Source organism: Lynx rufus, unplaced genomic scaffold (genome assembly GCF_022079265.1).
Source record: "Lynx rufus isolate CCGP_SWC_20201006 ecotype Redwood Valley unplaced genomic scaffold, mLynRuf1.p SCAF_11, whole genome shotgun sequence".
In the NCBI taxonomy this organism is placed as follows: Eukaryota; Metazoa; Chordata; class Mammalia; order Carnivora; family Felidae; genus Lynx; species Lynx rufus.
Genome location: NW_025814825.1, coordinates 59,533,222 through 59,556,614, shown reverse-complemented (window position 1 = coordinate 59,556,614; position 23,393 = coordinate 59,533,222). Strand labels below are relative to the sequence as shown.

Below are 23,393 nucleotides of genomic sequence, written 5' to 3'. Positions count from 1 at the left end.
GGCCCCCTCGCCCCTTCCACCATGTGAGGGCCCAGCGAGGAGGCAGCCGTCTGTGAACCAGGAAGCAAGTTATCACCAGCCCCCACCCTGAATGTGCCAGCATCTTGATGTTGGACACCCCGCAGAACTGTGCGCAGTAAACGTCTGCTGTTTGTGAGCCCCCCGGGCCTGCGGTTCTCTGTCACAGCAGCCCGACAGGGGGCCCAAGTTCTGCTGAGATCGCTCGCTGCCCACTAGGAAAGTCACCTGAATGCTTGAGCAGTCCCTTTAACGCCGTTTTATTTTCTTTTATGTAGACACTGGCGAAAGAAAGAAAAATCCCACAGGTTCTTCTGGAAACTGTCAAGACATTGGGAAGATGAATGAAAAACTTGCATAGATTGGAAGGCCCACGGTGTGGATTTTCAAGGCCTAGAAGATGAAATGGAAGAAAGCAAACGGGGCTTTTAGGATGAACACGATTGCTCTCTTGGGGGGGGGGGGGAAGGCCTTAACAGTGGTGTAAGCAGCCATTCCCAACTCTGGCTGCACATTAGAACCGCCTAGGGAAGGTCTGTAAAGCAAACTTTAAAACATTTAAGTATGACTTAGATACAATAAAGTGCACACATCTTAAGGGTTTGGCTCGGTGAATTTTCACGAGTGAGTACACCTGGGTGACTGCCACGCCGATCACCACAGAGAACATTTCAGGCACCCCCCGAAACCGCCACGTTCCCTCCTGGCCAATATCCTGGCGCCCCCCCCCCCCCCGCCCCCACCTCCACAAGGGGAAATCGCGGTTCTGATTTCTGACATCGTAGAGAATAACTTGGGAAGCTTTAAACAACACTGATGTCGGGCCCCACTGCGGAATACATCGCCTCAGGAGCTGGGTGGCGCGCAGGCCCGTGGACCTTGCGAGGAGCCCAGCGTGCTGATTTCTGATGCGCAGCCGGGACGGGGAAGGACCCCCTGGCTTAAGGCTGAGTCCCACTCCCTGCGGGGCACCCAGGGCGGCCCCTGGACCTCCTGAAATTCACGCTCAGAGTTCCTCCTAGGACTACAGACAGGCTCTCTGGCAGACTTTGGATTTTACCCGTCAGGAGCCAGGCCAGGTACAGAATCCGCCCGGATGCTCGCGCCGGCCACTGAGGCAGGTGGGCCAGGCCACGGATCTTGGGGCACGTCACAGGGGATGTCCAGGCAACAGCGGAGGCGATGGTGGCAGGCACACTCCACCAAACCTCTCCTCCTCCCAAAACAGGACCCTTTGACATTTACAAACTGGATCTGGCGTGATAGTGATAGCTTTCCGCATCCTCAGCTTTTTATTCTAGGTTTCTCTTGAGCGTGACATGGAGCTGTGACCATCTTTTAAGAAAGCGAGCAAGCTTCCCCTGTGGATCACTGGAGATGGAAAGCCAGTGATCGCCCAAAAAAAGGAGTGGTGGAGAGAAAGTGCAAAAAAAGACACAAAAGAGAAAAAGAAGTCAAACACTCACGTGGCTTTTGCAGGACGGCTTGGAGAACCCAAACTTCTGGGTGATCTGGTTGGTCCTGAACTCCTGCCACTGGCCGTCCACCAGGGTCTGGGCTCTGATCTCGTACTTCACCAGGCGTTCCGCCCGCAGGCTCACGGGGCCGTGCTCGCAGACCACGTCACTGTGCCTCACTCTCTGCAAGGAGGGTGACCCACCTCAGGTGGAACTGAAGCTGGGGTGACCCAGAGTTAGCAAAACGTGGTCCGTCGACTCTCCCGTGTAAGGTGTGCGGAGAGCAAGCACCTCCTGAGAACGGCTGCCGCTGCTGAGTCAGCTCGCATCTGACCCCCCCCCCCCAAAACCACCGGCGGACAGACTGGGGTCTGGCGAGCCCAGAAAAATGCCACTAAGTCAGGCTGTACCGAATTGGAAGGTCTTCACTATCGCCTTGCCAGGATTTAAAAACCAATGGAGTGTGCACACGGGTATTTCGAGGGGTGTTGTTACATAATTCATCTCCTGCATCCAGTAAATTCCATCATGTAGGGAAATGCCTGAGTCACTGAAGACAAGAACTGACCCAAGGAAGAGATGTGACTCACTCAAGGGCATGGAAGGAGGTAGCGGCGAAGCTGGGGCTGAAGCTCAGGTTTCTGCAGGCGTGCATGTATCCATTTACCTGCTCACAATACAAACGCACCTCCCCGTGTTCCGGGTACTGTGATTAGTGGTGATAACAAAAAGACTAATGAGATACGGTTTCTCAAGGAGCTTGATGCCTTAGAGACTTACAAGGCAAATCCTAAGGGGAACATAGCGGTCCCTGATCATAGTGGTCTCTGTCATTGTCGGCATCATCATATAGTGCCTTATGCGTCAGGCCCTGTTCCACATGCTTTGCACAAATGAACACAGTAATATTGCCCACAACCAAGTCAGGTAGGTTCTATTACCTTCCCCGTCTTAAGGCTCAGGAAGCCGGACATGGGGAGGCTCACGGGCTTGTCAACATCACTGCGGCTCACCAGGCAGCTTGACTTCGACTCTGCTCTAAAACACAGCACCCCTCCAAAAGCCTGTAGCAGGAGCACTGAGGCGAATCCCTCTGTCCTCCTGAATTCACCGGTGTCCTGTCCACCGCCCTGCTTTGCCTCTCTAAACAAGACCGTTCCCTCTTCCCTCCACTGAAGAATGATCATCTGTAAAGCATCGCCCATCACGCAGGAACAGAAGACGAACTGGGCCCCAAACGTAGAGTCGGAGTCTAGAACGGAACCCCAACTTTGCCAATAGGGGCCATGTGGACCCTCAAACCTCCCAAGGTTGTAAAAATCAAATGGCCTCACAGGTATGAGCATAATTAGCAGTAGGCTTATAACACATTTCATATTCATCATTAGCTAATGATTGATCAATTATTATTAATTTCGTATGAATTGACTCTGGATCTAAAAGACTGTTTCAGAGACACAACTTTCCTGTGCGCTGTCCTTCTTACCTGCATGTAAAAACTGTAAGAGGTAGTATCATGTCTGACGCCCTTTATCTCAAAGAAGAATCCGTATATGGCGATCACTTCCGAATGAGTTGTATACTCCTAAGTTGGGAAGGATAAACAAACAACAAAGTGACAGGGAAAGAAACCTTCTGTATTCAAAGGCAAGAGGACACAGAAAAAACAAATTCTAGCTGAAACAAAAGTGACTAATTTGACACACAAAAGTGACTAATTAAAACACAACAGCAATTTTAGCTCAGGAAGGGCCGAACAAACTGTAGTGACTTCACAAACCCCATGGGTTGTACTCAGTGATGATCTTAACTGCTCTGCACATCCTCTAGTGGGGAGAAGGATGAGTTAGGCATGTTCTTAGGTAATCTGTGGCCTGCAGACCTATGAAGCAAAGCATTTGCTCCAATTTGGATGGGCCTAAAAGATACTCCATATTCATGGTATTGCAGGGTGTCCTCCTGGCCCCTGCGGTGTGTGGTCTGTCCACTTAGGCAGGTGTAGGCAAGCGAGGTGTAGACCCAGCCCATCCAGGCCTGACCCAGAGGGGAGTCTCTGATGATAGATTCAGAGCCCCGAGTCCCTGAAACACAACTTCTTTTGAGATCACTACTGGAGTGGCTTTCAACAACTGAAAGCCCAGGGCGTGGTGGGAACATGCAGAAGAGACATGACTATTTTCTTTTCTTCCCTGGCCTTCCTAACAGAGGTAAGAAGCGATTATACAAATGTCCTTAACCGAGCATGGGAGAAAACGGTCCTTCCCCTTGCTTGGGCCCAGGGGTCTGTACCTGGTTAAAGAGCAGCCCGAATCTCACAGCCTGGGTGGTAAGATCTTTAACGTGGGCCATGTCACCCCCACTCTCCAGCTGAAAGACAGGTGCACACAGTTCACTGGCAATCTGACCCCGGGACACGAGCATCTCTCCCCATCTCTGCGTCGGTTCATTGATCCCACAACCCCCACCGTGCTCGATAGATAGCTCTGTCTCTGGATCCCACACTTGGCCATGCATCCAGTCTGCAGTATTTGTCGACGCCGACTATGTGCCAGGCGCTGTGCTTGATGCTTTCAGAGAGCGAGAGATGAGAACAAGAAAAATTCCTGAGAATTTTCCCCGGGTAAATAAAATGTGCACATAAATAGCCTGATTGTGATGCAGAGAACGATCACGCCCATAAAGTCACAAGCGTGATCCCACATGGCGGGCTCCATGACATGGCGGGATCCCACAAGGGGCAAAAGGAAGGAGGTGGGCCAGGTCAGAAGAACATGAAGAGGGTGTGCGTGTGGGGGGGAGAGGAACTTCCTGAGGAGTCCAGCCCCAAGGACTGTTTCCCGCCTCCACTGTGCTCTGTTAGAGCATAGTTCTGTTGTGTCATTATCTGTTGTGCAGGGGCACTGGGTGCTGTGGTTTGCACATTACAATAGGTATTTGTTGGGCTGAATTGAATTTTAACTAGTGACTCATAAATCTTCGGAACTCAAACACTGCCCTACTTCATCTCTAAAAATGCACAATTGGAAACACAAGAACTACAACAGTTGGCAGAGGACAATTCACAAAGGGGGAAATGCCACTTGGAAAAATATCCGTATTTCCTAGTAATAAAGGGAATGCATATTGAGAAATGAGATTTCGTTGTTTGCCTCTCATTTGACAAAAGGGATCCGAGATAAAAACGCCCAATTTGCTGAGCATGTACGAAGTGAAGCAAGCTCATTCGTTACTGGGGGAAGAGCGTTTTGGTCCCAAACTGTTACTACGTATCAAGAGCAAAAATGAACATTCCTTTTTTGGGCCAGTATTTTCTGTTCTTGACAATGTCCTGCAAGAAAGTAATTCTAAGGATAGTAAAATAAACCATCACGTGCAAATATGTTCAGCCTACAGCCATGTCTAACAGTTAACAATTAGGAGCGTGGCAAATTTTCTGCATTAAAAGAGAGGCAAAGTAGTGTTGTTTATATAGCAGATGTTCTTGGTGGAAGAGTTTGCGGCCAGTAAAACACAACGAGATCTTAGTAGTGGTTGTAGGTTGTCTTTGGGTGATGGGTCTGAGGGGTATGTCTTTTCTTTCATTCAGTTTCTCTGCATTTAAAAAATGTCATGGGAATGCAAGCTGGTGAAGCCACTCTGGAAAACGGTATGGAGGTTCCTCAAAAAACTAAAAATAGAACTACCCTACGACCCAGCAATAGCACTACTAGGCATTTATCCACGGGATACAGGTGTGCTCTTTCGAAGGGACACATGCACCCGCATGTTTATAGCAGCACGATCAACAACAGCGAAAGTATGGAAAGAGCCCGAATGTCCATCGATGGATGAATGGATAAAGAAGATGTGATTTATACACACAATGGAGTATTACTCGGCAATCAAAAAGAATGAAATCTTGCCATTTGCAAGATTGGAACTGCAATCAACTACGTGGATGGAACTGGAGGGTATTCTGCTAAGTGAAATTAGTCAGAGAAAGACAAAAATCATAGGACTTCACTCATATGAGGACTTTAAGAGACAAGACAGATGAACATAAGGGAAGGGAAACAAAAAGAATATAAAAACAGGGAGGGGGACAAAGCATAAGAGACTCACAAATATGGAGAACAAACTGAGGGTTACTGGAGGGAGGGTGAGAGGGGGGAGGGGCTACATGGGTCAGGGGCACTAAGGAATCTACTCCTGAAGTCATTGTTGCACTGGATGCTAACTAATTTGGATGTAAATTAAAAAAAAATAAAATTAATAAAAAAAAATTTCAGTAACAAGCACAGGTTACGTGTGTGTCCATGGGGGAGGGGGGAGCTGGGTCAGGAGGGCGGGGCAGCCAGTGGTCCCGGACCCCGCCTCACTCCCCAGGTCAACAGTGCACATGCCCGAAGCACCTGGCTCCGCCCAAGCCTCCTCCCTCCGCCCCGCCAGGCTTGAATCTCTCCACTCCGCTGAAGGAGGAGCCAGAAACATCCCGACCTCAAAGGCTCAGAGGTTTCAAATGCAAAACACGTCTCCAGAGAAAGCCAGGTCAGAAAAGCAATAAATTTCAATAATTGTTTCCTTGCTGAGCTGGCAACTCACTGCGTGGTAATGGTTGGCTGTAACCCGGATCAACCAGGACTCCGGGAAGAAGTTAATGTGCCTTAACTCCTCCAGATTTTTGCCTTGGAAGAAACACAAAGAGAACATTTTTATAGATTTATTCATAACAGAGCCGCAGAAGTCTGATTTGCAGAGACAAAAAGGAGGAAGTCCAGGGTTGAGGATTAGAGGGCCTGGCCAGGGTCCCCCGGGGGTCACAAGGTGCGTGGGGCCCAAATGGACCGGCACAGAGCACTTCCCCCCAGAGTGTTCACGGCCCCCTGGCCGAAATCCTGCCCAGGAAGGGAGGGCTGAGTTCGGATCATCAGTGTCTTTGGGAGCGTCTAGAAGCAACTTGGACAAAACTACCTGGGGTCCATCAACCATTCCTGGGTTTTAAAGCTATGCGTTTTATCTGGATAATTGGAAATGGCTTTGAAAACTTTCCCAAATGTGCTTTCATTCACAAAGGTCTGGGAGGGGGGGCACCCGGGCAGCCCCAAAACACACTCCCCAGGGGGCTTCCTCCTCTTTCCAAGTCACAGATGCCTTCCCCCAGGCCCAGCGCAGGAGGCTGAGAAAGCCAGGTCTGGCGCACAGACCCGGAGTCTCCTCCCCAACCACGGAGCAAGTGACCTGGAGGGGACGCCGCTCTAAGAGGCAGGGCACGTGGCTAGATGACAATAACACAGCCCTTGGAGGCTGCACATACTTTCACAATCCATAAGTCCCTTCATCCAATATCCTATTTCACGGAAGCTCTGACTATCCCCCATTTTACAGACAGGGACACTGAGACCAGGCAGTTATGTGACTTTCCCAAAGTCACACAACTTGGAGGTGACCATGCCATATCCCAGCTGATTCCTTTGGAAAGGCCTGCGGGGTCTTTCCTGGGAGTTGCTGAGGGTGGGGCGGGTCCCCAAGAGCCTTCCCAGATGCACTCAGGCAGGGCTTACCTTTGATGATGCCGTGCAGGCGCAGGCAAAGGAAAAGTGGCACCAAGCTCTGTCCCGTGTCCTGATCCAGAAAGGAATACTTCCTGGAGAAGCTGAGCAGAGGTGCAAAGAGGAACAAGAGACTGTCATTAAACCTCCTTTCTGGAATTGGCGAGGGCTAACGAGAGTCATGTCAAAGAGACTAGTGGTTTCACCAGTCAGGGGTAGATGTGCTTGGTTCTCTCTGGATGGGTGAGGCGTGCGGAAGCAGAGGGCAGCTGGGACAGCCTGGGTGAAGGCTGACCCCACAGGTGATAACGAGACACTGGTCCTAGTCCCTTGCCATCCGTTGCCACGCTACGTACAGAGCAGGTGCCCAGCACATACTGATGAAGTAAGTGACTGGCGGTAACATATGTTACTTTATGGAGGGTTTCAAGATACATTTTCTCACTTGAGTCTCACAAACTTCTTGCGGGCCAGACAGGGCAGGTGTCATGGGCTCCATTTTACAGATGAAAAAATAAAGGCTCAATTAGGACTTGAACGCAGGACTTTGTACTCCTCCTCTACACAAGCTATCCTTTCAATAGTGGCCAACTTAGGTCCTTCAAAAGTGCCTTCTGGTAGGGTTAAAAAGAAGGAAAGCGGGCGACGAATTTCAGTAGCTGATCTGCAGTTACCGTCGGTACTAAGCTCCAGTTAATTTCCATCCATGCTGAAGGTCAGGGCTGGGTTGAGATCAGATTCCCTTTGCGAACACGCATACACGCAGACACACATCCACCATTCTTGTTTTGCAACAACTTGTTTCGTAAAAGGGTCACGTTTCATCAATGGGGACAACGGGAGTAATTTTTCCGAGTCCCTTTGGAAACGCAAAGTCATTCCCTCAAGGCAGATCTGTATGAGACCAGCCAAGGGCGCCCGCAGATTATTTTTCCATGAATCAAGAGTGATGTTCAATTCACACCCTGTCTCAGCCAGACTGAATGCACCATTGGCCCCGTGTCCCGCTGGAGGTGCCCGCCAGCCTGCTAAGGACCATTTGCTTTCAGAAGTCCTAGGAATTTCTGGGATCCTCCGCGTCCGCGGTCCCAGGAGCTAGTTTAGGGATGCTGAGGCGCGTGGGGTGGGAGAGGGGCAACAAGACAAACGAGTTGATTCAATTCAGTGATTATTTGTTAGATGCCACTGGGTGCCAGTCTCTGGTGGTAGACAGATCAGGCGTAAATAAAGGAATGCTGATGCTTTCAGGCACAGTACAGTTCTACTGATCCCGGAACCCGCCCTCCATCAGCCTGCGCACATGTAGCTGGGCTAGTGTAGGCCAGGCCGGTACCCAGAGAACGTGATGTCTTAGCTGGACGGATAACACTCGCTTGTTCCCTTTCCTGCCTCTCTCTCACCATTTAACGGAGGAACAAGCTAGGTGACATCATACTGGGTGTAGGTGTCACGGAGGGAAGAAGGGGCCGAGCTGGCACGGTCCCCTCCAGCCGAGTGCTCTAGGGAATGAGCCTGCGTCCCCGGCAAGGGCACCTACGTTCTGGTACTGCCCTAAGAAGGGAGCACTTGCTGGAGCTGCCGGTTAGAGACACTTTCAGCCCAGAAAGCTGAACGGTTGAGGACAGCACGTCCCCTGCGACTCAGAAGCCCCCAAGAACCAACTCTGCAGCTTTGTGGGACGGCTGCTGGGAGGGTACAGGAAGCCAAGCCGCAGAGTCTCCATGGAAGAGGTGCTCGGACCCGACAGCCCATCAGCCAAGAACTCTCCCGACAGACCTCCCTTCCCAGAGGGTTCGGGAAAGAGCTTTGTGGAGACAGGTGATTGGACTTTAAGATCCCTCTGGGTCACAGGAAAGTGGCACCGATGGTGGCTGACTTACGAGGTCATGAGTCTGCTCATCCGTTGTCTAATCATGCTTCCGTGAGCTTGGACTAGCTTCCGGTCCCGGACCAGCTGGCCATCAGTCACGTGACTGAGCCTCCCTGAGCTCCAATCTCCTTCTCTGTCAAGTGGGGACAACGGCCACGTGTGCCTCCATGGGTGTCAAGGAAGAGTAAAGGTGATGGTGCTGGGCACAGCTTCCGATGCCCCACAAGCACTCTGTACCTCATGATTACCACCACTGTCCTCTCGTCCCTGGGAAAGTGACCTGGACTCAAGCTGTCCAAGGGCCTGGAGTTGTTTTTGGTGGCATTCATTGTCACTGCCAGCCTCTGAATTGCCCAAGCCTTGGGCCATCTCAGAGGAAGAAGATGGTGACTTCAGCTGTTGATTTTCTAAAATCTGAAAGCATCGGAGGGATGTGGTCCAGCACCTTGAACCAATGCACACAGCCCTGCCCTTGGAGACGGGTGAGGCCGACTGTTGCAGAGCCAGGACTCTACCTAGGCCTCCTGAGAACAGCTCAGTGCGTTTTCCATCGAACCCGGCTCCTCTCCACCGTCTGAAGGCAGAGGCATCCTCTACTCTCTGGCCTGGTGATGGGCTCATTACCCCAACCCAATGTGACAGGAAGCTAACACAAAGCTGGGGGGCCTCTTTGCCCGGCTCTGTTGGCCTGGCTTCCCCTGGCACTCGATGCCATCCGGGCAAAGATCCCTTTGGGTTTAGCACTGACTTTTCTGGAACGAACGTCAGGCCATGGTGTCTGCCTCCTACAGGTCTTCAAGAAACCCTTGGGGCATGACCCCTTTGGGGAGGACAGTTCATAGGTCCCTGAGACTGAAAGACAAGCCCAGGTTGGCTCTGGGTCCTGCTTTCAAGGGCCCCGGGGACAACCCCCCCCCCAGACTTCCTGAAAGGCAATGCCCAGGACAAGTGTCCCTCTGACTGGCACCGGTCGTAATGTTAGAGCTGCTTTTAGCCACAACCTTCTCACTTCCCCCATCCTGTCATCCGTCGGAGTCATTTATCCTTCCTGTGTGTCTGACTCAGGGCCCCATGACCCCAGCACCTCAAATTTTAGCCTTAAAATATCCACTTTGGAATTCCGACACATGATATTCCACGGATGAGCCTTGGAGACTTTACGCTCAGGGAAATAAGCCCAACACGGAAGAACAAATTCTATGTGATTGCACTTACATGAGGTTCCTAGAGGAGTTGAATTTACAGAAGCAGAAGGAGTACTGTGCTTGCCAGGGGCAGGGGGACAGGGGAATGGAGATCAACGGATAAAGTTTCAGTTTGGAAAGATAAAAACATTCTGGAGATGGAAGGCAGGGATGGTTGCACCACAGTGTGAATGTACTTAATTGCCACTCAATGACACACATAGAAGTAGTTAAAATGGCAAATTTGATCTTTTTTTTTAATTAAAAAATTTTTAATGTTTATTTATTTTTTTTTGAGAGAGAGAGAGTGCCAGTGGGGGAGGGGCAGAGAGAGAGGGAGACACAGAATCCGAAGCGGGCTCCAGCCTCTGAGTTGTCAGCACAGAGCCCGACGTGGGGCTCGAACTCATGAACTGCGAGATCATGACCTGAGCCAAAGTCGGCGGCTTAGCCGACGGACGGAGCCACCCGGCGCCCCTAACAAGGCCAATTGTATCTTAATACTTTACTATCACAAAGAAGAATTAGGATTAAAACATTACTTCATTTCTGTGAAAAAATATTTGAAATAGTAGTTTTAAATTTTAAGGTGAAGCGTGAAAAAAAAACTGCACTCTTTGAGGCAATACCTCGTGATGAGAAGGGCACACGGCTTTTTTCCGGCCGTCCCTCAGTATAGACCTGGGTGCCTTCAGAAAGCCAGCAACCACGAGCCCATCCTCTAGCCTCTTAACCCCACGGTGCGGTAAATGAAACACTTCTGATGGCTGCTCCCACTGTCACCTATCAGATGTCACTGCCTTTCAGCGCCTCCCGCCAAGGGCCTTTCCTTCGAGTCCCAACGAACTTGCACCTGATGCATGGGTCTTGCTAATGTCCCTGCAGAAAGGTTAGGTTCTCGTCCAAAGACTTCCAGCCGGCTTGTGGCAGGAGCAGGACCCAGGCTCAGGGCCACCATCTGCTAACATGCATCTCATTCGCTGGACGTATTGTCTGTCTCTGCTTCCGAGGTCATAAACGCCGCGAAGCTGGGGCTTGGCATCTGTGTTGTTTGCTCTTGTCCTCTCGGCGCCTCTCGCAGGGCCTGGCGCTCAGCCGGCTTGCAATTTGTTGAGTGAATGAATTGGATGAGGAATCGATTCCGTCCTGCCATCCCCTCCCTCCATGCGCCCATGTGTCTGTTCAAGGAACGCCAGCTGTCCCGCCCCAGCGCATGCACGCACACGTGCACACACGCATGCACACACGCACACACACACACACACGTGTGCACACAGACCAGGCTGCTCCAGGCTGGGTCTCCTGTGCTATGGGCCCCCCTGCTGTTGCCACGCTTATTTGCCGGGTCAAGTCCTACTAGACATTCATTGAGACCCAGTTCGATGTCATCTTGACCAGAAAGTCCGTCCTAACCTTTGCCCAACGGCAGAACTGGGTCTAGAAATCCTGTGTAACGATAACCTTAGCTGCCCTCTGGAGGGACCTCTTGCATTGGACGCTCTACACTTCTTGGGCTCCTTCCACGTCTCTACTCTCATTGAAGATGACACACTGGGTCCGCCCCGTTTGGGTGGCAAGCCAAGAAGCCATGTGACCGAAGTGAAAAGTTAGTAAGGAATGGGGGTAATATTTAGGGACCTTGAAAAGAAAGGAGATTCAGTTTCCAGAAAGCCAGACTCTAGCGGAGCAGAGGCAATGTGGTCAGAGCGAAAGAAGAAATTTAAAAAAGGCAAGAAACACCAAAGTCCAGCGATGGGAAACCCCGTTGTCCCCAAATATACCTACCCCCCTCTATAGGGCTTGGCTAATCTGAGACCAAACAATTTAATGGCGCTCATGTCCGTGACTCATGGGATATTTCAAAATGAATGTTCCGGTTAAGAGATGAGAGTTCTCACACCAGGGGTGTGAGATGATGACTCTGTTGCCACATTTCAAATGCCACTAATTAATCACAGTAGATGCATGGCTTCTGGCCGCCCCAGCACATAGGATCACAAAGCGTCTCCCTGGAGACATCAGCAGGCTCAGGGGTCACGGGCGCAGGCCGTGGCATGGTGGCTCTCCTCCAGGGCTCCCCTCACAGGGTCTGGGGGGAACATGGTGCTGGGTTTGTCAGGTCAGTGCCCACCCACCCAGTCAGCACATGCTCTTGTTCCCTCTGCACAGAGGAGCTCAGAGGAGGAATCCGTCCTGTGTGCAAGTGAGATCTGGGAAGGCTTCCCAGAGGAGTCCTCAGCTAGTGCTGTCAAGGTTGGATCAGATTTGGATAGGCCCCAGGAAGGAGGGGAGACTCAGCAGCAGCGGCCAGGGAAATCCAGGCGTTGGGATCGTGCGGAAACTGGCTTCACTGACTGCTTTCAGTGACCTCCTTCAGGAAAGGTTGTAAGCCCATTGCTGGGACCCATCCTTGTGTCTAAGAAGGACCCACTTAGTGATTAACAAATCAGTTAAGGGCCAGAATTACAATCTGGAGAATCTTAAAATAAAGGGATGTGGGGGTGCCTGGGTAGCTCAGTCGGTTAAGTGTCCATTTCTTGGTTTCAGCTCAGGTCATGATCTCACAGTTTCATGGGTTCGAGCCCCACATTGAGCTCTGTGCTGGCAGCGTGGAGCCTGTTTGAGATTCTCTCTCTCTCCCTCTCTTCTGCCCCTTCCCCACTCGTGTTGTCTCTCTCTCTCTCAAAATAAATAAATGGACTTAAAAAAATAGAATAAAAGGACGTGTCCAAAGATCTAGAAGACCCTCCACCAATTCATTGCAGAAGGACCCCGAGCAAGTCCCTGGCCTTCCCTGGTTGTCCCTCCCTGGACGGATTTTATAGATGCGCTATTGAGTGAAAGGGAAGGCAGACATTAAGAAGTGTATATTGTAAGATTCTGTTTACGCAAAGTTCAAAAGCAGCCAAGACATCTTGAAAGTAAAGGAAGCCTGGATGTTGTTTTCCTTTTTCTGGGAAAGGTGGGGACTGAGATAAGACACTTTAGGTGCCTGGTCGAGTCGGTCCCTCAGTCTGGGCCCTGCTGACACAGATGTGTGAGCTTTGCGGAAATCCACTTAAGGTCTGTGCACTTTTCTGTATGTATTTTATACTTTGGTTAAAAATGTACCTTTGGGGCGCCTGGGTGGTTCAGTCGGTTAAGTGTCTGACTCTTGATTTCCGCGCAGGTCATGATCTCACGGGTCGCGGGATTGAGCGCCCCCTCCGGCTATGTGCTAACAGCTGGGAACCTGCTGTCTCCCTCTCTCTGCTCCCCACCTTCTCGCTCAAAATAAATACATAAACTTAAAAAAAAAATGCAGTTTTAAAAAAGTGAAAAACTTGCCTGCCTCTGGCCCTACTCCAATTGATGAGTTTTTACAGTTTTCCTGGACTTCCCAGACTGCTAACTGGAAAGAAATGATGACTTCTCCTCTGTGGATGGAGTCTGTGTGAGCTTTGCTTACATTTTTTGTTTTTCCTACAAGGAAATGTTAAATTTAATTCTGGCCGGTCTATTTGTTTTTCTAAATTAACCACTGCCAGAAAACAGACTGTGGGGGCCAAGGGGCGTGTGCGTGTGTGTGTGTGCGTGTGTGTGTGTGTGTGTGTGAATGCTCCCCTCCTATGCCGTTATACTCAGCCATGAAAAGAAGTTGCAAAGTGTTTGTACGTGTCTGGCTAGGTAGAGAAACTTCCCCTTCAGCTTTCTGTCAGGGTCTCTGGCATAGAACGCATGTTCTAGAACTACCGGTAGAATGAATAAAAACTTGAAAAAAAAAATCAAAGAATGAAAGAACCTGGGAGAATAAACAAGGCTTGGACCTATGTCTTTATTTGCAGGCATTGCTGGTACTGGGGTCGACTGTTCAAATACCTCCACTCCTAGCGTGCCTTCCAGACCTTGCTAAGACAGATAAGAAAAGGGGCATCTGATCTATTTAAAAAAAATTTTTTTTTAAGTTTATTTATCTTGAGAGAGATAGAGAGCTCGAGCAAGGGAGGGGCAGAGACAGAGGGAGAATCCCGAGCCAGCTCCATGCTGTGAGCGCAGAGCCTGATGCAGGGCTCAAGTTTTCCAAATCGTGAGTTCATGACCTGAGCTGAAATCAAGAGGTGGATGCTTAGCCGACTGAGCCACCCAGGCGCCCCTACTTTTACTCAATTACCGTTCCAAACCCTCCGATGCGGGCGCCAGGCCGGCCAGGGCCACAGGCACGGCTGCAGCGTGGCCTTGTTTCCAGTGGCTCACAGATCCCCACTAGCTTGTGTTCGGGCCACTTGTCCCGCTGCTGCACGTTACAAAAGTACGGTCCCATTTGGGAAGTCCCCATATTGTGGTGGCCTCAAGATGTCCACTCTGACCACTGGGAGATCCCTCATAGATCACTCTGTCATTTACATTCTTTCATCAATACACGTAACTTTAAAAACTGGGCCACGGGGCGCCTGGGTGGCGCAGTCGGTTAAGCGGCCGACTTCAGCCAGGTCACGATCTCGCGGTCCGTGAGTTCGAGCCCCGCGTCAGGCTCTGGGCGGATGGCTCGGAGCCTGGAGCCTGTTTCCGATTCTGTGTCTCCCTCTCTCTCTGCCCCTCCCCCGTTCATGCTCTGTCTCTCTCTGTCCCAAAAATAAATAAAAACGTTGAAAAAAAAATTTAAAAACTGGGCCAGAGACTCAGCTTCCTTGATCCTCATTCTGAAGCCTATGTACTGTCTCCCAGGGGGTCTACTCCTCTGCCTCATCTTTTAGCGTCCCTGGCATGTCCCGTGGCCACAGAGGCCTGACCAGCTGTTCCCCTTGGTGCCTCATTGAGCCGTGAAGGTCAGCTCCCCTGGTGACCCGACTCTGGCCCACGCTGGCTGTGACTCCCGGCAGCCTCCCTCCTCCCCTAAGAGCAGAAGTGCCTTCTCGAAGCTCCAGCCTTCAGGCCACCACCTCCTCTGGGCCAGCAGCCCCAAGGCCCTGCCCTGCTGCGGGGCAGCCCCGGGGATCTACAGGAAGGGACAGTAAACACGGAACAAGGCACCTAGTACCCACTGCCATGTCCGGGGTAGACATCACTGACCAACCGAGACGTTATTTCTCCCCGAGCCTACAGAAAGCCTTGGAACCCTTCCTTGTCTAGAACACCAAGCAGGCACCCGCCATCAGTCATCTGTCTACAGACCCTGTTACAGACAAGGTGTTCTCTGAATTTTGCATCAGCATATTACAACCCACTTCCGTGAGGGGAACCAAGCCACACAAAAATGATGTGCTGGGGGCGCCTGGGTGGCTCAGTCGGTTGAGCGTCTGACTTCGGCTCAGGTCATGATCTCGCGGTCTGTGAGTTCGAGCCCCGGGTCGGGCTCTGTGCCGACAGCTCGGAGCCTGGAGCCTGCTTCGGATTCTGTGTCCCCCTCTCTCTCTGCCCCTCCCATGCTCATGCTCTGTCTCTGAATAATAAATAAGTGTTAAAAAAAAAAAAGCGATTGCTGGAAACTCATCCTTCAGAAGCTCTTCCATGCACAGCACGGTGCCAGACAAGCTAGGGGTGTGATAAAGGCCCACAGACCCTTCCTTGAAGCTGCTCATGATGTCCCCAGGGGACATCAGTGGTCGTCAGGCTCTCAGGGGTCAGAGAGGCTCTCAGGGGAGGCCCCACCGTGGGCAGACTGGCAGCGGGGGCAGAACGGGTGGGAGTTACATTAGCAGGAGAGGCAAGTGCTAATCCCTAGGCTGAGTCTGGAGACTCAGGGGACACACATTTGGGAGGTGGAGGCCATGGATGAGGGAACACCTTAAAGGTGCCACTGTTCTAGGGCAGAAGAGCGAGCTGGGATGAGAGGAGAGTCGCCCACAATCCTAAAAATGGGCACGTGGTCCTCAGAGTCGGGGGTGCGCCTGGACAGCTGCAGGGGAAGAGCCCCGAGGCCCAGACCATCTGTCTGTTCTCCCTGGGGCACCAAGCTTGCTGGCGGGGAAGCGGGAGGGAAGGCAGGCGCACAGGCTGCTGGGAGTCCCCCGCTGTGCTGCAGTCAGAGAACACGGGGCCCCCCAGTAGAAGATACTGGGACCAAAGGGAAACTCACAAATGGTTTCCAACAAGGAACAATGTAGCATCGGGGGCTTGGGAAACGTAGCCAGGCGTGGGAGGTGTGAGGTCAAGAGGCAACCATTGTAGGTTCAAGAGGAATGGAAAAGCTAATGATAGTGAGGAGGAGCCCTGGGACTCCAGCTCAGGAAAACCAAGCGCACCCTACTCTCAGCGGGGGGCCACCCCCCTGAGAGCCTCATTCCCTCTGTTTCTACCGCATTAAAAACAGTTTCCACATTCCAGCTCATTTCCTACCTCCCGGTTCTAAGACATTCCCAGTATGAAAGCTAACCTGGAGCCAAAGAGCAAGTTTTCCTGGTTGTGCATGACTCACTGGAAAAAGTGTCTCTTGGGCTATTAAAAGAGTGGGGGGTGGTTAGTAAAACATTTGCGCTCAAAGCAAATTATATAGAAACTAAGCAAAGTGCATATCATCCTGGCACTGAATACCGCTTTCCCCAAATAACGAGACAGGAAAAATGAGCTCTTTAGTTAACATGGTGCACAGATGTTCCAGAAAAGGATTCACTGCTTCAGAACAATGCAAACGGAGCTTGGCTTGATCAGGTCAAGCCACTGACCGATAGGTGGAAGATGTGTTTATCTGCTAAACTCACACGTGCAAAAGGAATGGGGCCTCTTCGCTCCCTTGAACACGCCTTATGGTGCCTGGAAACCCCATTCCTGCTGAGGTGGGGAGCCGATGCCTAAACCCGACAATGAAAGTGATGCCGGCTGTCACTTCCTCCAGGCAGACCCCCTGCGGCCCGCCTGGGACTGTCTGTAGCTACAGGGCCACCACACTCCACAGCCAGCTTGCGTGATGTGAGCATACATACAAAGTTTTAATCGAAGCTTTATAAAGAGGCATGAAAGGGAGCCCATAAACTACCAGTTTCGCCCTGCCCCCCACCCCGCTCCCCTGCGCCCAGGCTGCCACTGCTAATGGGGGCACTCTTGATAGGACAGATAGAAAACACTCACAGCAGAGGGCAGCACGGGGAGGGGAAGGCGCACTCCAAGTCCCCTGCTAACAACAACACTGAACCTACAGGCAGCCTAGGATCTTTCTGAACACAGTGCCCAGGGAGCTATTACTGAACCAGCTGAGTGGACACAAGAGAGGATATCCAATCGGCCATTCTAGGAATGGGCAGCAAAGTGTCTTGGGATTTCCGCAGGCCGGGTTCAAGTCAGACCCCGTCCCTTACCACGTGTGTGATCTCTGACGGGATAGTTCATTTCCACCTCAGTTTAGTCATCTGTAAAATGGGAATGACAAAGCAAGCCCCGGAGTCTTTTACAGATGAAATGAGATTATGAATAGAAAGTGCTTTCGTCGGGGCGCCTGGGTGGCTCAGTCGGTTAAGTGCCTGACTTTCGCTCAGGTCACGATCTCCCGGTTCATGGGTTCAAGCCCCACATCGGGCTCTGCGCTGACAGCTCGGAGCCCGGAGCCTGCTTTGAATTGATTCTGTGTCTCCCTTTCTCTCTGCCCCTCCCCTGCTCATGCTCTCTCTCTCGCTCACAAAAATAAACATTTAAAAAAAGAAAGCGCGTATCGGAATTAGTAAGCATAATTAAATGGTGTCCATTAAACTGTAGTTATTTTTTACTGAAATTTTGAGATACGCAATTTTTAGAACTTACAAGTTTAGAGAGGATAAGAAACTTGAGTTAATTCTATGAAACTTTTGTACATTCAAATGCTTTTTCATTTGTTCAGAAAATTCAGAATTTTATATGCTGTTGTGAAATATAAGTGAGGATAACCTGGTCTAATTTAGGTACCTTTTTTAAAGTTTATTTATTTATTTACTTAGAGAGAGAGAGAGAGAGAGAGAGTGCAAGTGAGTGGGGGAGGGGCAGAGAGGAAGAGAGAGAGGATCCCAAGCAGGCTCTACACTGTCAGCGCAGAGCCCGATGCAGGACTCAAACCCAAAAATCGTGAGATCATGACCTGAGTGGAAATCAAGAGTCAGACCCTTAACCAACTGATCCACCAGGCGCCCCTAGGTACATTTAAAATACGATGTTTTTGGGGCGCCTGGGTGGCGCAGTCGGTTAAGCGTCCGACTTCAGCCAGGTCACGATCTCGCGGTCCGTGAGTTCGAGCCCCGCGTCGGGCTCTGGGCTGATGGCTCGGAGCCTGGAGCCTGTTTCCGATTCTGTGTCTCCCTCTCTCTCTGCCCCTCCCCCGTTCATGCTCTGTCTCTCTCTGTCCCAAAAATAAATAAACGTTGAAAAAAAAAAATACGATGTTTTTAAGGTCAGTGTGGTTTGGTAATACATTTTTCTAAATAAAAGGAGTACCTCGTATAGCATGTCTTTTGCTGGACAGAACGTGTTCAGAAGCACATGAGTATCTCTTATGATCGCACCTACATGTTATTCACGTTTTCAAGTACGTGAGCCATTTCCAGCGGCTTGAAGATACCCCAGAATCTTAGGCCCCATAAAGAAAATTGCATTCTGTGCACTCTAGATGATGCTATCAAAAATCATGTCATTGATGCTTTTCCTCCATGATATTATGAGTACAGAAACCCAGCGTATGTGCGTTTCATCAATCAACACGAAGTCGTGTTACCTGGTAAAAAATGCCAGCACCGTTTCCTGCGCAGGAACTGTCTGCACTTTGGGGTTCAGTTGCAAGAAGACCCACAAAAGTAGCGTTTTCAGAAGATGAAACTCATTAAAAGTGAACAACCTGGCCGAAATAAGAGAAGACATTTCAGGAATAGCAAAATCTCACACGATTTGTAAGAAAACGGAAAGTTAAAAGTGAGTTGAGGTCTGAGGCAATACCACCCCCGAGTCTGTCGGTCACTTCAGCCAGAGAGAGATGAAGTGACCTTCTCTGGGTCACTGGGACAGTGAATGGCAGCGCTGGGATGTGACCCTCAGCAGCCTGACGCCCACCCGCTGTGCCACCAAAGCCACGGGCAGCATTTAATGAGCCCTTACCACAGACAGGTGTGTGTGAGACGTGTTTGGATGTTTCTTTCGTTTAATTCCACATGGCAATCCTGCAAAGTTGCGATACATTCCTTATATGGATATGTGAATTCAGACTGGCCCTATGTTTACTTAAAATTTTAATATTTTGTTCAGCGTGGGTTTTGAGTGGGGAGGGGCAAAGGGAAAGGGAGAGAGAGAGCATCTCAAGCAGGCTGCATGCCCAGCATGGAGCCCGACTCAAGGCTCCATCCCGGAACCATGAGATCATAACCTGAGCTGAAATAAACAGTCAGATGCTTAGCCGACCGAGCCACCCAGGCGCCCCATTCATTCATTGTGTTCTTTTGCATTACTGTCGATTTTGAAGTATCGCACTACAATATACTTTACCTGAAGACTGAGGGTTGTTTTGTGTCCCCTTAAATTTTGCACCCGAGGTTAGCGCCTCACTCATCACCTTCTAGTCCCAGCCCCGACTGAGGGCTAAATAGCTTATCCAAGGTCACAGGATCCTGGGGTCAGACCTGGCGTGGCTCCGTTTGGCCCCACGCTGGCTGTGGGGCCTCCTGCAGGCTGCTGGGGGATCCCCCAGCCACTTCGCCCTCATCTGCAGATAGTGGTGACAGCCAACGCTCAAAGTCTACGTGAGTGACAATGCTGAGTTTTCCTGTCGCTGCGGTAACAAGCTATGAACCAAGTGGCTTAAAACAACACACATGTATTATCTTACGGTTGTGGAGGTCAGAAGAATAAAAATCGATCTCACTGAGCTAAGATCCAGGGGTGGGCCGCCTTCTTTCTGGAGGCTCTATGGAAAGTCATTTCCTTGCCTTTTCCAGCTTCCAGAGGCCACCCACATCCCATGGCCTGTGGCTCCTTCCTCCACCCTCAAGCCAACAGCACAGTGCCTTCCAATCAATCTCCTTCTGGTTCTGATCCTCCTGCCTCCCTCTTCCATGTGGAAGGAGCCTTGTGATTATCCTGGGCCCACCTGGGTAACCCAGGACGCCCTCCCCAGCTCAAGGTCATCCATCCGCAATGTTTTTCCTCTTTGCCATGCAACCTGACAGATTCACAGGCTCTGGGCGTTGGGATGTCGACATCATCGAGCTGACCACACACGTACAGCTCGCTGAGTGCAGCGCCTGGCACCTAGGAGCGTGCTAGTGAGTGGCCGCTGGGACTCGTAAGTGGCAGGGCCAGGTCCTGGCTGCAGAACCCACGCTTGGCCTGCAGCGGCATGAGACTTCTTATCAAGAAACAAGTGGTGAGAAGGAGCGAGTGTCGCTCCCCACGGTGTCAACTCTGTAAAGGAAGGGTGTTTCCCAAAGAGGTTCTCTAAACAGCCTCCAACAACTTGATTATCCGAGAAGTCATTTCGGTGTTTCTTAAACCCCTCGATATTTCCGGTCTTGACCACAGGAACGGCACACTGGCTTCGAAACCTGTCACGGCCTCTGCACCCGCAACTTTGAGTGGTCTTGGTGGGTGGGACCCAAGCTAAGTAGGGACTCTAAAGAACAATGGAAATGTCACCCACCCACCTTTGACACTATTTCTGATCACAGAATGTCTCTTTGCTCTGTTTTCAGGTTACCTACAGATGCATGGGCTTTGACTCTGGCCAGACAGGACAAAATTTGTCACTGTCTGGGCAATGACAGTGAGGCAGGAGGGGGGATGTCACAGCCACTTGATATGATGATGTGCCCACATAGAACTCCACAGGGACACCAACCACCTCTGGGCTGGGGAGCTACATGACTCCCGGTGCAGAATCCAAGCCCAAGGTTCCCAAGCCCAGAAGGTTCTTTGGGACCTCTCCAAAGAGGAATAGGCAGCAACACAGGAGGAGTAACTGGGGCTCCGTGAATCAGGATTCTGGTTTTACTTTCATTGTGAATGGTAATTGTTCAAATAAAGCCCTGTCTTTAGGCCAAGTACCAGTAAAGTATTGGCTCCTGCTCAGGACACTCAAACATATTTTCATTTACATAAGAGCCCTGATGGCCTCAATCAAAACAGAACTTACAGAGTTCTTAAACTTCCCTCGGGGAACATCTGGGCTGTTCTCCCTGTGTTTACTGGGGCTCACTAATAGCCATTGGGAGGCAACTGGCATTTGTTCTTTAAGAGAAGAATGCTTCTAACAAGGCACTGTTTGTCTTTTTTTTTTTGAGAAAATTGTATGTAAATAATAAAGGCCCCCTTTGAGTATAGAGAACACCGTCTCAACGCAAACAAGAAACCACGAACAAGGGTACCCACGGCAGCATCGATTGCCACAACAAAAAAATGAAGCAAAATAAATCAAAAGGCCATTAAGAAGGGAAAGAAAAATTGCTATCTATTCATTCTATGGAACCCTGTACACCATCAAATTTAAAATGCTAATCAGATATGTAAGTACCAATACGGAGAGAACACATCGCATCATGTTAGTGAGTAAAGTAAGGGGCAGAACATTAAAGTCACTATGAGAACATTTATTTGAAGTTTAAGCCTTTGCAAAATGTTATTTATGGACACACATATATGTAGTAAGAATATAATCACACGGATGAATTCACGGGAGCCCGTGACAATGGTCTGATTGTCTTTAGGGAGGGAGGGAGGGAGGCAGAGAGAATGGAAGGAGAATAAGGCTGGAGAGGGTGCACAGTTGAGTCCTGCTTTATTGGTAATGTTTTCTTTCTTATGACAAAATGTCACTGTTCATTTTGGGAAGTGGGCCCAACTGTGATCTTCCTACATTTAAAAGTTTTTTTCTACAATGAAAAATAGATCCATCAATATCCTTATTGATCTTGATTATCAATAAGGAGAAATGGGCTAGGCTGGTAATGACCTGGGGTTTTGAGGCCGCCCGGACCTGCATTCAAATCCCATTTCTCACGCTGCATGGAGAGAGCCTGGGTCAATCTTTGCATTTCCCGTAATCTCCATTCCACAGGTAAGAAAGCAGGTAACAGTACCCACCTCACTGGGTGGCTACAGGAATTAGGCTGATAACCCACTCAGAGTGTTCTGTATGCAACAAGTGCTCAATCGTTAGTAGGTATTGCGATTAGCCAGAGAACCACCAGCTTCAGGAACTATACTTTTTTCTTTTTTTTTAATTTTTTTTTTTTAACGTTTAATTTATTTTTGAGACAGAGAGAGACAGAGCATGAACGGGGGAGGGGCAGAGAGAGAGGGAGACACAGAATCGGAAGCAGGCTCCAGGCTCTGAGCCATCAGCCCAGAGCCCGACGCAGGGCTCGAACTCACGGACCGCGAGATCGTGACCTGAGCTGAAGTCAGACGCTTAACCGACTGAGCCACCCAGGCACCCCTACTTTTTTTTTTTTTAATGTTTTACTTTTTTGAGAGAGAGAGAGAGAGAGACAGAGTGCAAGTGATGAAGGGGCAGAGAGAGAGGGAGACACAGAATCCGAAGCAGGCTCCAGGCTCTGAGCTGTCCGCACAGAGTTTGACGCGGGGCTCGAACTCACAAACTGCGAGATCATGACCTGAGCCGAAGTCAGACACTTAACCTAAGACTCAGCCCCCCAGGCGCCCCAGGAACTATCACGTTTGAGAGCCATGCCCCGTGGTGTTCCACATGTTAGTGGGAAAGCTGTTGGACAGGCCTGATGTGGAGGACAGCGGGGGCTTCTCTTGGGAATTCTTGAGCCCTCAAGACATGTGGTGTCCTCGACAGGAAGCCGGGGAGAAGCGGGCACACCCCCGTTGCAGGGGCGGCAAGGCAGCCTTCCTGCTGATAGGAACCAGACAGCTTGCCAAGTTTTCCATGTTCCTGAGTCTACAAGGAGCTTGGCTTCCAGAAAACTCGGAATGAAGCTTTCATAATATTAGAGTTAGTGGAACAGGGTAACCTAGTGGTGACCTCTAAAGACAAAATGAACTGAAAACCCAAGGCCCAGGCAAAGAAATTAAAACCAGAGGCCCTGGAGGCCAGTAAACCGGTGTGTATTTTATGCGAGGTCATTTATAAAATGGAGAGCAAAACCCAAAGGGAGCTGAGGTCAAAGGGACTTCAGAAAGGGAAGGTGAACAGCCCAGAAGTTGAAGCACCTGCTGAGAAGGATGTTGTCCCGATGATGCTTAGAAACCCAAACACCAGGGGGTGGGCCACAGTGTACCTTCCTGGGCCCCGGGGATGCGCCATTCCCGACCTCAAGGGTTGGCGTGGCCACATGGCTCCTCTGGCGTCACGTGACTTGCCAGGACGACCCAGATCTGGTGGAGTTCTGGTTGCCGGGAAGCCTGGTCTCTGTGACGAATGAAGAGACGTTGCAGCATGGAGGGTGTG

The 23,393-nt window shown here is 50.5% G+C and overlaps 1 protein-coding gene across 1 annotated transcript in view; it reads right to left on the bottom strand.

Moving 5' to 3' along the window:
- Positions 1–342: 342 nt before the first annotated feature.
- The window catches only part of BTBD16 (BTB domain containing 16), a 44,648-nt gene continuing 21,597 nt past the window's right edge, over positions 343–23,393 (bottom strand). Inside the window, exons 9-15 of the mRNA XM_047072748.1 lie at positions 18,708–18,827; positions 7,016–7,107; positions 6,057–6,139; positions 3,765–3,842; positions 2,962–3,060; positions 1,485–1,658; positions 343–411 (exon numbers count right to left, since the gene is read on the bottom strand). Of these exons, the coding sequence (XP_046928704.1) occupies positions 343–411; positions 1,485–1,658; positions 2,962–3,060; positions 3,765–3,842; positions 6,057–6,139; positions 7,016–7,107; positions 18,708–18,827 (715 nt within the window). The remainder of the gene's footprint in view (positions 412–1,484; positions 1,659–2,961; positions 3,061–3,764; positions 3,843–6,056; positions 6,140–7,015; positions 7,108–18,707; positions 18,828–23,393) is intronic.